This window comes from Cheilinus undulatus, linkage group 10 (assembly GCF_018320785.1).
Source record: "Cheilinus undulatus linkage group 10, ASM1832078v1, whole genome shotgun sequence".
Taxonomy (NCBI): Eukaryota; Metazoa; Chordata; class Actinopteri; order Labriformes; family Labridae; genus Cheilinus; species Cheilinus undulatus.
In genome coordinates this window covers 38,754,495-38,767,982 of record NC_054874.1, presented here as the reverse complement: position 1 = coordinate 38,767,982, position 13,488 = coordinate 38,754,495, and the positions used below count along the sequence as shown (strand labels likewise).

The window sequence follows — 13,488 nt, the reverse complement described above, 5'->3', positions numbered from 1 at the left end:
TCTGATGGACTTGTTTGTAGGTCACATAGAGGCATCAGATCTAATTCTCTAGAATCACAACCATCGAAAAACTCAGCTCAATTCAAAATAAAGTAGGTTTGATGTTTTCTCAAATTTCATTGGCAGATAGACACAGTTCATTCAGAAAGCATTCACTTCCTCCTTCATTTGTTTCATTGTTGTTATGTACCAGCCTGATGCTGCAGTCATTTAAATTGGTCCTCGCATGAAACCACACTCAGCACCCCATCATGACAAAGTGAAAACAGGTGCCTTCCTCTTCTCTTGATCCTTGCTGAGATGTTTCTACACCTTGACTGAAGTCCACCTGTGGTAAATTAAATTGATTGGATATGATTAGGAAAGGCACACACTTCTCTATAGAAGGCCTCACAGCTGACAATGCATATCAGACCCAAAACCAAGCCATGGGGTAACAAGCTAAATTTCAAGTGTTTGAATATTTGTCATGTGAAATTTCAGTGTTTTTGTTTTTAATACATTTGAAATAGATCAACAGAAATAAAAATTCCGTGTTCAGTTTTGTCATGGTGGATTTTAAATTGTGTAAAGAGTGAATTGATGAGAGAAATAATGAATTTGTTCAATTTTGATGTTACAGCATGATGCTACAGTCATTTAAAGTGATGAGAGTCTGAATACTTCCATGCACCGTGTGTTATATGAACCAGTGATCTGAAACAGGAAATGCTCTGAAGAAAATAGATTGCAGTTAAAGTGTTGTTTTAAACATTATATTGTTAATTCACCCAACCTATTCTAGACCTAATACTATCATATATTTTATGCCAAGGACTTGCCAAATGCTTTAATTTTACTAAGAGGGGCCACACTTACTTTCATGGTTCAGTTAGAGACAGTAAAGTAAGCACTGACTTCAGAAAAGACTTTCTACAACACATGAAAATACAGCAATATCTCATAACAAAATCAAGGTAGTATTAATGTTCTAAATTATAAAATAAATGTGAAATGACTCAGTTTGACTAAAGCTTCACTGGTCAAGAGACAAAAGATGGAAAAAGTGGCATGCATGAGCTTTTAACACCTTTTTGTACCTACACAGACTGAATGTGAAAGCTTCCTGCCTTGAGGTCTGTTTCTAGATAAGACAGCTGCCTCATGAGGCAACACGCTTATTCTAACCCTTAGTTTAGGCCTTTTGTAATGACTGCACAAGTATTTCCTGCCACGCATTTCACTGCCCAGCGCTGCAGCTCTACATTTTACCGCAAACAGTCAAAACAAAAGAAGTGTGAGGCCGGGGAAAAAAATAGACCATGTAGTCTTATTATGCATTAAATTCAGCCCTTATCATACATATCATTTTTATCACTGGTTTTCTAAATAATGTCAAAGGAACTGATTACAGAACATATATTCTTTGCACATCTATTTCATGCAGTAGATATACAGTAAAATAAAATGTCCTTCCAAATTTCTGCAGAACAAGCAACTAAGTAGCATCCTGCTGCAGCAGAACTGTTAAATGGTGTGGCAAAGCCCCTGATGAGACAAATGTGATATATACTACTGTTTTTAAAGACTGCACTTAACAATTCTCTATGTGTTTTGTTAATTTACTGTAAAAATGTCTTTAGGGAATATAGCCTTTATGGCATTCTTTTTAGAAGTAGATGCCTTTTAAAAATCAGATGTTAAAAGGTGCATCACTCAAATTTAGAGTAGGTACAGATTCATCTGGGTACACATTGTGGTTTATCTCTTCAGATAAACTTAACATACCTTTTGATCATTTTCTGTGCTGCTGTACTACATCTTCCAGTAATACTGAATCCTTAAGTCAAGGTTTTTATAGTTCATGAAAATGAATGAAATAACATTAAAAAATGTAAATGTTTTTTGGTAAACTGAAACTAAAATGAAATAAAGTAATAGACAACATGTCCATGGTGCATGCACTATGCATTCTGCGTCACACCCAAAGATGGAAAAAGTACGCAACTGTAATTCTCAAGTAAAAGTACAGTAACTTGGATTGAAAGGTACTTAAGTAAAAAAAAAGTTCTATAGATCTTATCAAGCAAAAGTAGAAAGTATCTGATTTAAAATGTTTTTTTAAGTATTGAGTAGTTACTGAGGAGTTGTACAGTAAAATTTTATCTTTCCTTATTGACAAGAACAACAAGAGAATAGATCTTCCACCAGGTAGTTCTGGTAAAATCACACCTTTATAATAAAGTAAAATATACAGCAAATTTACAATGTTAATCCATCTCTTATACAGTTAACTTAACACTTTGAATGAGTCTGTGTAGGTCACTTTACTACGTATTGTCAAACTACATTTCTAAAGTTTTCAATATTTTACAACTTGTCAGAGCTGCAGTAACTCTAGAAAATCTGGGGTGAGGTGGGTCTCCTCTGGAAACAACAAAGCAGAAAGTCAACCTCATAGCAAAGCCACTCATACTGATGAACAATATGTTCTTTGTGTACTTTAGGGCCTTGGTTGTCAACAGGTGGGTTGTGATGCAAAAGTGAGTTGCCAAGCCATATTCAGATATCTGCCTGGAAACAAAATATGGGGCAAAAATTGTTTCATTAAAAACATTGGTTATGATTGAAAAATTCAAAACATTTTGGTTGCTATTTGTCTTTGAGGAGGTTGTGGTGGGTCCTGATTCTAAACCAGGTGAGAATCACTGGTTTAGGAGCATCTAAAGTCATGGCGGGAACTCTAACTCAGTTGGTGACTTCACTGGTGGTGTAAATGTGTCTCACATCAAAAACAGCAAGCAGAAACTTGAGCAAAAGAAGGGATCACAACAGGCAGCATCTAAACACGTCTAAACTCTCTGCCCAAGGGCATGATGGGTAACTCCGCCTGTACACACTAACTAAAATCAATTCAAAGTAAAGTTAGTCTGATTAAAACCTACTAAAAGAGAAGTAAAGGAATTGATTTCAAAATGTACTCAAAAAGTACAGGTAACCAAAAACCTACTTAATCACAGTAATCTGAGTCAATGTAACGAGGTATTTTCCAGCCCTGGTCACACCTCTTTGTCTTCAGCACAGTGTTTTATATTTTGCATGAACTTGTTAATAAAGAAAACCAAAACTGTTCCCACCCATGAGCTCTAGTTTCCTCTCTCTCGGATTAAAATGCAGGGAAAGTCTTGGCTATTATTAAATACTCTGGGACATGGTGTTACCATATAATCACCCAGCCTCTGTTCAAAACATGCATTAATATCAAGAGTTCATGCTTTATCTCTCATTCAATTTCTGAGTGAATCTCAAACATCAGTACTGAATAGGAAGAGGCTGAGTGTTGAGATTAGCTGGTTAACTATAGTGTTATTTTTGTTGACTAAAACTATGACTGAAACTGTTCAGCAGCAGCTTTTTTTTCCATGAGAAAGACTAGTCGAAGATAGATCTTTGATGACTAAAACTGACTAAAAGTAAGTGTAGTTTTAGTCAAGATGACTAAAACTAGACTAAAATTAATTATGTTTTCGTCCAACATTCAACATCTGATATTTCTCCACTGTGGGTAAATCTGTCAAAAAAAAAATGCATCTGTATCCATTCTGCCTCTCAGTTGCAGAAAGCAAATCTGAGGACTTTATGGACTAAAACTAGACTAAAAAGTTGAGTTTTCGTCGACTAAAACCAGACCAAAACTCTTAAGGCTAGAAATGACTGAAATATGACTTAAACTAAAATGCAATTAAAAGACTAAGACTGAGACTAAATTAAAAACAGCTGTCAAAATTAACACTGGTTAGCTTATAGGTTTTTGACCCTTTATGGTGCACTCATTGAAATACTTCGAAATTCAAAATGTAAGCCCTAGAATAATACTGGGGGAAATCCCAATACTTTTTTACTTTTGTTACTTATATATATTTTTTCATTAATATGGTGAAAATCAAGGTCAGTGAAGTATGGTAAAAAAAACAAAAAAAACAAAAACAACAAAAAAACAATTCCTATAAAATATATGCACAGAAATAAACAAATTTGGTCCAATGAGTATTTACTTGCAATTAAATATTAAGTACAATCTATACATTTTACAAGACATGGTGAGATTGTCTTCAGATTCTGATCTTTTAGAGGAAAGACACGACTAAGTCTGCCAAAATTCTTTTCTTACTTATACTTTTATTAATCCTACTTGCATTTTTGCATATCTAAAAAAAGGGAAAAAGAAGACATTAACACCACATTGTCAGCCAGTTATAGCAACATTCACTCCAACAGCAGCTTCTGCATCAATATCTGGTGCTAGATGCCAGCCAACAGCTCAATTTCAGGAGTTAATCCCATCCAAAAGCCTTGATAGCAGCGTAGATCCTCTCTTGGTCCACTTCATTTTTATCCCTTGTTCCACCACAGCCGGTTTTCATCAAGTTAAAAGTCACAGCAGTATACATCCACATCTCTCCATCTCTCTGAGGAGATATTTTGTTAATTATTAGAGATGAAAAATACTATTTGGAATATATCTGAACATTTGGGCAAGCTCATTTTACCTTTGAATGCATCTTTGCAACATTTTCCTGCAGGGAAACTGCATCTACAAAAGACCCATAAATAAAGTTAAATAATGACAGTTTATAATAAATGATGCATAATTTTTGTGTGATGTATCACCTTTATCATTGCAACAATCACATTTGCTTTTCTTGATGCCATAGATGATGAGGGCCATTACAATCACACATATAACCAGGATCACACTCAGCAGACATAAAACCAGATTTTCTTTCTTTAACTCAAAGGGCAACAAGCTGAGTCCTGAAAAATGAAAGGAAAACACAACGGTCTTTAGTGTAAGTTTAAAAAATACTCATGCAGAAGGATTTGTGGTGTCAAAATATGATCAAAGGTGCTGTATAAGCTTGACTCTAACCAATACTTAAGAATACAAAGATGAAAAAAAAGAAACCCTGATGGGCCGACCTGGAGAGAAATGAGTGTTGCTGCAATCACTCAGATACAACTGTTAGACTCAGATCCCAGTCTATGAACCCTCACCTGGTTTGTTCCCCCCTTCCTAAGTTACCCTGTTATGGTGGTGATGAAAAAAAAAAAAGTTGATCTAAAATTATTCTTCCTCTTCTTCTTTTACTTTTTTTGGTTGTTTAATTTATCATAATGATTAATACTATTAATATTGTCATGGCTACTATTATTTTTATATTTATCTCACTAATGTCAGCATTAACTACCATTACACATGTTGCTATTTATTTATTTATTTACATGTTAATCCATTAATATTTTCTTTAGTTTTACTTCTTACCTCTCTTTAGGGTCAAAGATGCTGAAACCATTGCTTTCATTTATCACTCATATCAACATCTAAAATTTTGATCGATACCATAACTGTAAACTAAATAATGATGAGAAACTGTCAGTGTTGAAAATAAAAATATTCATATCTCTCTAAAAATATCACTACATCCATTATACTGTAAATTAAATTCTTATCAATATTATCATCATCACCACTACTTTAACTATTATCATCACTACGACTATAACTATGCAGTGACTATCATCACCAATATTACTCTGCATCCCCTGTTCTTTTATTAAAACCCCATACTATGATTGCTAATAATGATAACTATTTTTTTATTATTAGTATTATTGTTAACATTATTATTTCTATTATTATTATTCTATCATCAGAAATATTTTCATTATTTTCACAAAAAAGAGGGGAAAGATGGGAAAAGAAAAAACAGAGGATCATAAAAAAATTAAAGATCAACATGTATATTTAAATGATGCAAATGTCAATACAGTTGCTAGAAAAAGTATGTGAACCCTTTGAGATTTCTTGGATTTCTGCATAAATTGGTCATCAGATGTGTTCCGATCTTCATCTAATTCACAACAATAGACAAACAGTCTGCTTAAACTAATACGTGCAAAAAATGATTTGTTTTCATGTTTTTATTGATCAAACCATTTAAACACTCAGTGCAGGGTGGAAAAAGTATGTGAACCTCTTGGCTAATGACTTCTCCAATAGCTAATTGGAGCCAGGAGTCAGCCAACCTGCAAGCTCAACAGAGGTTGGGTGATGCAACAGGACAATGACCCAAAGCATAGAAGTAAATCAACAACAGAGTGGCTTCAACAGAAGAAAATACGCCTTCTGGGGTGGCCCAGTCAGAGTCCTGACCTCAACTCGATTGAGATGCTGTGGCATGACCTCAAGAGAGCGATGCACACCAGACATCCCAAGAATATTGCTGAACTGAAACAGTTATGTAAAGAGGAATGGTCCAAAATTCCTCCTGACCGTTGTGCAGGTCTGATCTGCCACTACAGGAAACGTTTGGTTGAGGTAATTGCTGCCAAAGGAGGGAGAACCAGTCATTAGCCTAGGGGTTCACATACTTTTTCCACCCTGCACTGTGAATGTTTACATGTTTTGTTCAATAAAAAAATGAAAACATATCACTTTTTGTGCAGTATTAGTTTAAGCAGACTGTGTTCGTCTATTGTTGTGAATTAGATGAAGATTGGAACACATTTGATGACCAATTTATGCAGAAATCCAAGAAATCTCAAAGGGTTCACATACTTTTTCTAGTGACTGTATCTGAGAACTAGATTTACAAGGCGTTTGTTTCTAGTGTTCCTTTTTGTATATAGACATTGCTATACTGTGTATAGAGTTTAAAAATGCCTTTTCTGTATAAATATATATATATATGTTTGCAATTTACTTAACACTTTCTATGCCCCCTTCTATAATGCATTATAACATATTATAAGTATGCTTATAACTATGGCTATACAGTATTACAAGTGTGCAATGACACATTAAAAGCACTCATGACTATTTATAATGCCTTTTAACAGTAATTATAACTAATTACAATGCCAGTGTCTATAATGACTTATAATGTGTTTAAGAGTTTAAGTCAATATAGACACTGGTATTATAATTAGTTATGCCTACTATTATAAGGCATTATAGATAGTCATGAATGCTTATAACTATGGTTATACAGCATTATAGGTGTGTTAAAACGTTATAAGTATACTTATAACATGTTATGATGCATTACATACAGGGGGCATAGAAAGTGTTACTCTATGATTTTTTTGTTTCCCTTCTGCTCTTTGCTTTTTATAATTCTGCTGCTCTAAGTGCTTTGAATACCCCCACAACCCCGGGACAGAAAGTCTTTTTTATTTGGAAAACAAAAAAAAAAAAAAAAAAAAAAAAAAAAAAAAAAAAACAAAAAAAAAAAAAAAAAATATATATATATATATATATATATATATATTCATTAATTCATTCACTTATTACATTTTCTATTACATCACTTATTGAAAACCAACAAACACCAAAACACTGATTTATGGAATTCAGTTCACTAAAGTGGTCAACAAAAGTTGAATCTAAGTATAAAGGCATGATTACCTTCAGTGTCCTGTTTGGTTCCATTTCCAAATAAAATCTCTCCACACGTGGCCACAGCGCAATAGTAAGTCTTATTGTCAGCGGAGCTGATGTTCTTGGAGTAGTGATAAACACAGCTCTTTGGAGAGGAATCACCATTAGATTTCTTGTCACATCCATCATCTCTATTTCCTTTAGTCTTGATGATTGCATGTGATTTATCTGGTCTGGCTCCAAACAAGTGCACGCTGTGTTCACCGGGACAGGACCTCTTTAGGGAGCCCGAGACAACTGAACATCGGAGAGTTACTGAGTCTTCTGGATGAGAAACTGTCAGCAAATGAGCAACTGTATGGTCTGCTGCCTTTCTGATGTTTCCTTAAAACAAAATAAGTTGTGAGAAAAGGTGTGAGTTATGTTGTTTAAATGCAGAGTTGCAACTTAAAAGAGAAAATATGCCAGGATTTTATAATGACTGCCGGAATCGTAAATGAACAGTATATTATGCTACTGAAAGTGATATTTTGGTTCTTAATAGAACAAAAAATAAAACAGACCGCATTACCTTTTAAAGACAAATATGTTCCTCTCCACTGATCCTCAGTCCAGGTTGTTATGGCACAGTGATACAGAGCCTCATCGTCTGAGACAGTCTGTGAAATAGTCAGGGTGCTCATGGTTGTGGTATAGTTTGCACTGAATCTTGACAAAGGAAATCCTTTTTCAAATCTAGGGTTTGCAGTATTTTTCATCAGAGTAGTGATGAGCACAAGCGTATCATCGGTGCTCTGTTTGTACCACTTGACTCGTGCGTTACTATACTCAAGATCGGGCAGCAGACATGTCAGGATCCCTGGTTCACCGAGCTCAACTGTTTTCACAGAGATCAGGGCATCTGAAAGAAAAATGATGAGAAGTAATCTTTAATTCAGAAAGTATCATTAAATACCACAATAATCTAAGACAGAGACACTTAAAGCATACCTACAAAAATTAAATAATGAGTTACATGTCTTAAAAACTGCTGAGAGAACAGTGGCAATGATTTACTTGCCTGTTAAAAACACTATATCTTGTATAAACAAATAAATACATGGCCACATAAAACTTACTCCCATGACAAAGAAGAAGCAGTGCAATCCCAAAAATGCTCAACATGACGATGTCTCTGTTTAGGATCTTTGTTGAAGTATAAAAAGATGAAATGAGAGGACGACAAGCTTCAATAACTGCATTTCCTGCCTTCATACTGTTCTTATGAACTTAGGCTTTGAGGTTTTTGTGGTTTCTTCACAAAGAAGAGAGAACTACCAAACCTGTTATCATAAGGGAGGCATGCTGAAATATTCTAAAGAGGTGAATACGTTGGAAAGATGAGGGGCAAATCTTTACTATGAGAAAAGAAAAATAATTGTCACATTTCTTAAATGTCCATTTCACATGACTTACAAGAAAAGGCAGGGAGATGACCAGGCAGGTAGAACATTCAATGAAATGTTTGATCAACATGCATCGGTACAACACACAAGTGCCGACAAAATGCTAACATGCTAACGTGCCAACAAAAGTATTCAGCCCCTTGGATGTTTTACTCTTGTATTGATTTGATAAATCAATCAGGGTCCACATGATTTGTCTTTTTTGACAAAATAATAAAAAGACGATTTAGAGAAAGAAGATTTAATGTGAAAACAGATTTCTTCTAAGTTAATTAAATAAAAATATGTTGTGGAAAATAAGTAGCCTAACTGCTAAGCAACCCCTAATTCAACAGAGGCCCAGCGAACTGGTGCTAGTAGTCTCAGGATTAGTGAGATGGGGATCACCTGAATGCAGTGAATTTCTCCTTGGGAGACTTTTATATCTGCTTAGACACTTTCTGTCTGTAGTCTTAGGAGGTGCTCTGGTTCTTGTGTGTTTGTGGTAAAATTAAAGTGTTCCTATTTAGAGGTTAGAAAATGTAGTCCCCCTATTCATAGTTTCGTTCATGGTCTTCAACAAAAGCACAATAAAATAGTTGGTCACTTACAACTTCAGCTGAGACACGACTTACAATAGCTGAGTGATGGACAAGGTGTTTGTAACACAGAATAGTCAAGAGGAGTAGAGTGTGGTCCTCTCTTTTACCACATCCCCTGAGGAAATGACCGTATGTATTAAGTAGAGCAAGCACGTATGAAAAACATACCTCTGTAAAAGGCTTTTCTCTTTTCTAAGAAATCACTATGTGTGGGTTTCCATGCGTAAACATTACCATGTTAATGAGAGTTTTCTCACCTGAGATTCATTCTCAGCAAAGAACAAAGTCAAAGGGCAGTCAAGATCACTGTCTCGCATGTTTGAGAGCTAATATGCAATGAGAAATTAATTTTTAAGTGCTTAATTGTTTGAAGACCTATTCTAGCTTTTGATAAATATAAATAAATAAATGTACTGACTTTTATTGCAACTTTATAATGCATGTAACTGCAAAATGTTAATACAAACTGAGTACTAAAGTGAGATTTTTAAATATACTGTGCTGGTAAAAAATGTTTACCCCCTTGCATATTTTACCCTTATAGTGATTTTATAAATCAATCACAGTCATATATGATTTGGCCTTTTGACTAAAAGGGTTCTACAATGTAATATTAATTAAATAGAAAACTGCATAAATACACACGTGGACAAAATTGTTGGTACCCCTCTGTTAATGAAAGAAAAACCCACAATGGTCACTGAAATAACTTGAATCTGACAAAAGTGAAAATAAATAAAAATTCTATGAAAATTAACCAATGAAAATCAGACATTGCTTTTAAATTGTGGTTCAACAGAATTATTTTAAAAAACAAACTCATGAAATAGGCCTGGACAAAAATGATGGTACCCTTATCTTAATATTTTGTTGCACAACCTTTTGAGGCAATCACTGCAATCAAACCATTTCTGTAACTTTCAGTGAGACTTCTGCACCTCTCAGCAGGTATTTTGGCCCACTCCTCATGAGCAAACTGCTCCAGTTGTCTCAGGTTTGAAGGGTTCCTTCTCCAGATGGCATGTTTCAGTTCCTTCCACAGATGTTCAATAGGATTTAGATCAGGGCTCATAGAAGGCCACTTCACAATAGTCCATTCTTGGGTGTTTTTAGCTGTGTGTTTTGGGTCATTATCCTGTTGCAAGACCCATGACCTGCTACTGAGACCAAGCTTTCTGACACTGGGCTGCACATTTCTCTCTAGAATACCTTGATAGTCTTGAGATTTCATTGTACCCTGCACAGATTCAAGACACCCTGTGCCAGATGCAGCAAAGCAGCCCAGAACATAACAGAGCCTCCTCCATGTTTCACAGTAGGGACAGTGTTGCATCTATTGAACATAGAGCTGATGTGCCTTGCCAAAAAGTTCCAGTTTTGTCTCGTCTGTCCACAGGAAATTCTCCCAGAAGCTTTGTGGCTTGTCAACATGCAGTTTGGCAAATTCCAGTCTGGCTTTTTCATGATTTGTTTTCAACAGTGGTGTCCTCCTTGGTCGTCTCCCATGAAGTCCACTTTGGCTCAAACAACAACGGATGGTGCGATTTGACACTGATGTACCTTGACCTTGGAGTTCACCTTTAATGTCTTTGGAGGTTGTTCTGGGCTCTTTTGTTATCATTCTTATTATCCGTCTCTTCGATGTGTCATCAATTTTCCTCCTGCGGCCACGTCCAGGGAGGTTGGCTACAGTCCCGTGGATCTTACATTTCTGAATAATATGTGCAACTGTAGTCACAGGAACATCAAGCTGCTTGGAGATGGTCTTATAGCCTTTACCTTTAGCATGCTTGTCTATAATTTTCTTTCTAATCTCCTGAACTCTCTCCTTGGCTTCCTCTGGTCCATGTTTAGTGTGGTACACACCATGTCACCAAACAGCACAGTGACTACTTGTCACTCTTATAGGCTGACTGACTGATTACAAGTTTGTAGACACCTGTGATGCTAATTAGAGGACACACCTTGGTTGAACATGTCCCTATGGTCACATTATTTTCAATCTTTTCTAGGGGTACCATCATTTTTGTCCAGGCCTGTTTCATGAGTTTGTTTTTTAAAATAATTCTGTTGAACCACAATTTAAAAGCAATGTCTGATTTTCATTGGTTAATTTTCATAGAATTTTTATTTATTTTCACTTTTGTCAGATTCAAGTTATTTCTGTGACCATTGTGGATTTTTCTTTTATCAACAGAGGGGTACCAACAATTTTGTCCACGTGTGTAGTAACCCCCACTAAACTGACTGACCTCATTCAACAGAGGTCCAGCCAAATGGAGCTAGTAGTGTGACAATCACCTCCAGTTTCCACATACAGCGACCGCGCTGCGATCTACACATCACTCCCTCTCTAGTCTTTCAGAGCAGTTCCACTCGCTCCTAAATATTCCACAGTCAACTGTCAGTGGTTTTATAACAACGTGGTACAGACCTCCAAACTTCATGTGGCCTTCAGATTAGCTCAAGAACAGTGTGTAGAGAGCTTCATGGAATGGGTTTCCAAGGCCGAGCAGCTCCATCCAAGCCATACATCACCAAGTGCAATGCAAAGCATCTGATGCAGGTGCTGTAAAGCACACCACCACTGGACTCTGGAGCAGTGGAGACTTGCTCTCCGGAATGACAAATCGTGCTTCTCCATCTGGCAATCTGATGGACAAGTCTGGGGTTGGTAGTTGCCAGGAGAATGGTACTTGTCTGACTGTATTGTGCCAAGTGTATTTTGGTGGAGGGGGGATTATGGTGTTTGGTTGTTTTACAGGAGCTGGGCTTGGCCCCTTAGTTTCAGGGAAGAAAATCTGAATGCTTCAGCATACCAAGAGATTTTGGGCAATTCCATGCTCCCAACTTTGTGGGAACAGTTTGGGGATGGCCCCTTCCTATTCCAACATGACTGTGCACCAGTGCACAAAGCAAAGTCCATAAAGACATGGATGAGAGAGTTTGGTGTGGATGAACTTGACTGGCCTGCACAGAGTCCTGACCTCAAACTGATAGAACTCCTTTGGGATGAATTAGAGTGGAGACTGAGAGCCAGGCCTTGTCATCCAACATCAGTGTGTGACCTCACAAATGCGCTTCTGGAAGAATGGTCAAAAATTCCCATAAACACACTCCTAAACCTTGTGGAAAACCTTCCCAGAAGAGTTGAAGCTGTTATAGCTGCAAAGGGTGGACCAACGTCATATTAAACCCTATGGATTAATAATGGGATGTCACTTAAGTTAATATGCGAGTCAAAGCAGATGAGCAAATACTTTTGGCAATGTAGTGTAGCTGAAATGTATGCTGCAAAAACTAGATTTTAGAGTACATTTGTAAACTCCAATTATTACCAGATGGTAAAGGCCAGGATTGTCTGGGTGTGTGACGTGGATTTGCACGACTGCACATTTTTATAACAACTATACATCAAATAAAGATACAAATAAAGATATGTTAAAGAGTAAATTTTGCATGAATATGGATTGTCACTGGATTATGCTATTGTCTTAAAAAAATCATGCGAGTGTCCTTACAAGGGTTAACAGAGTTTAACATTGATATGAAACACTGATACCTGTGCATCCTTCAAATAAAACCACAGTTCACTCTCTCTCTCTCTTTACTCTGCTGCCATCTTCTGGTAAAAGATTTATTTTTCAGCTAAAGCTGAAGGTAAACAGATTATTCAAAAACAGCTGGGAAAGGCCTTAAAACAGTGGTTTTAACAACCATGCAAGTCTAATATTACAACTACTTGAATGTATTTTTTAGCCTAGTAATTGATGGGTGCTTTACTGAACAATGCTCAAGGTAAACCTGAGTCCATTATGTTAAGTGATGTGTGTTGTATTATGTACCCTACTTATGTATATATTGTCTTTGAGGTAATGTGTGGCTGATTTACTCCTGGTGCTCCCTGGCTCTATATGCTGACTCCTTGTTGGCACTGCTCAGCCTGCACACAATTAGTCTCTGATCACCTGCAGCTGTGGGGAGGTCTACAAAGGCCAGAGCCAAACTACTCCTCACTTTCTCACAGCCTGCAGCCAGACGG

The 13,488-nt window shown here is 36.4% G+C and overlaps 1 protein-coding gene across 2 annotated transcripts; it reads right to left on the bottom strand.

Annotated features, from left to right (window-relative positions):
* Positions 1-3,549: 3,549 nt before the first annotated feature.
* On the bottom strand, positions 3,550-8,659 carry LOC121516644. Of its 2 annotated transcripts, XM_041798021.1 has the most exons (6): positions 8,539-8,659; positions 7,992-8,321; positions 7,448-7,804; positions 4,651-4,794; positions 4,530-4,573; positions 3,550-4,448 (listed from the first exon to the last, which is right to left on the bottom strand). In XM_041798021.1, exons 1-6 carry the CDS (start codon positions 8,582-8,584, stop codon positions 4,314-4,316), a joined length of 1,056 nt encoding a protein of 351 aa, XP_041653955.1. In that variant the 5' UTR covers positions 8,585-8,659; the 3' UTR covers positions 3,550-4,313. The 2 variants fall into 2 exon arrangements, with proteins under 2 accessions (XP_041653955.1, XP_041653956.1); XM_041798022.1 differs by lacking the exon at positions 4,651-4,794.
* Between the last annotated feature and the right edge of the window lie 4,829 nt (positions 8,660-13,488).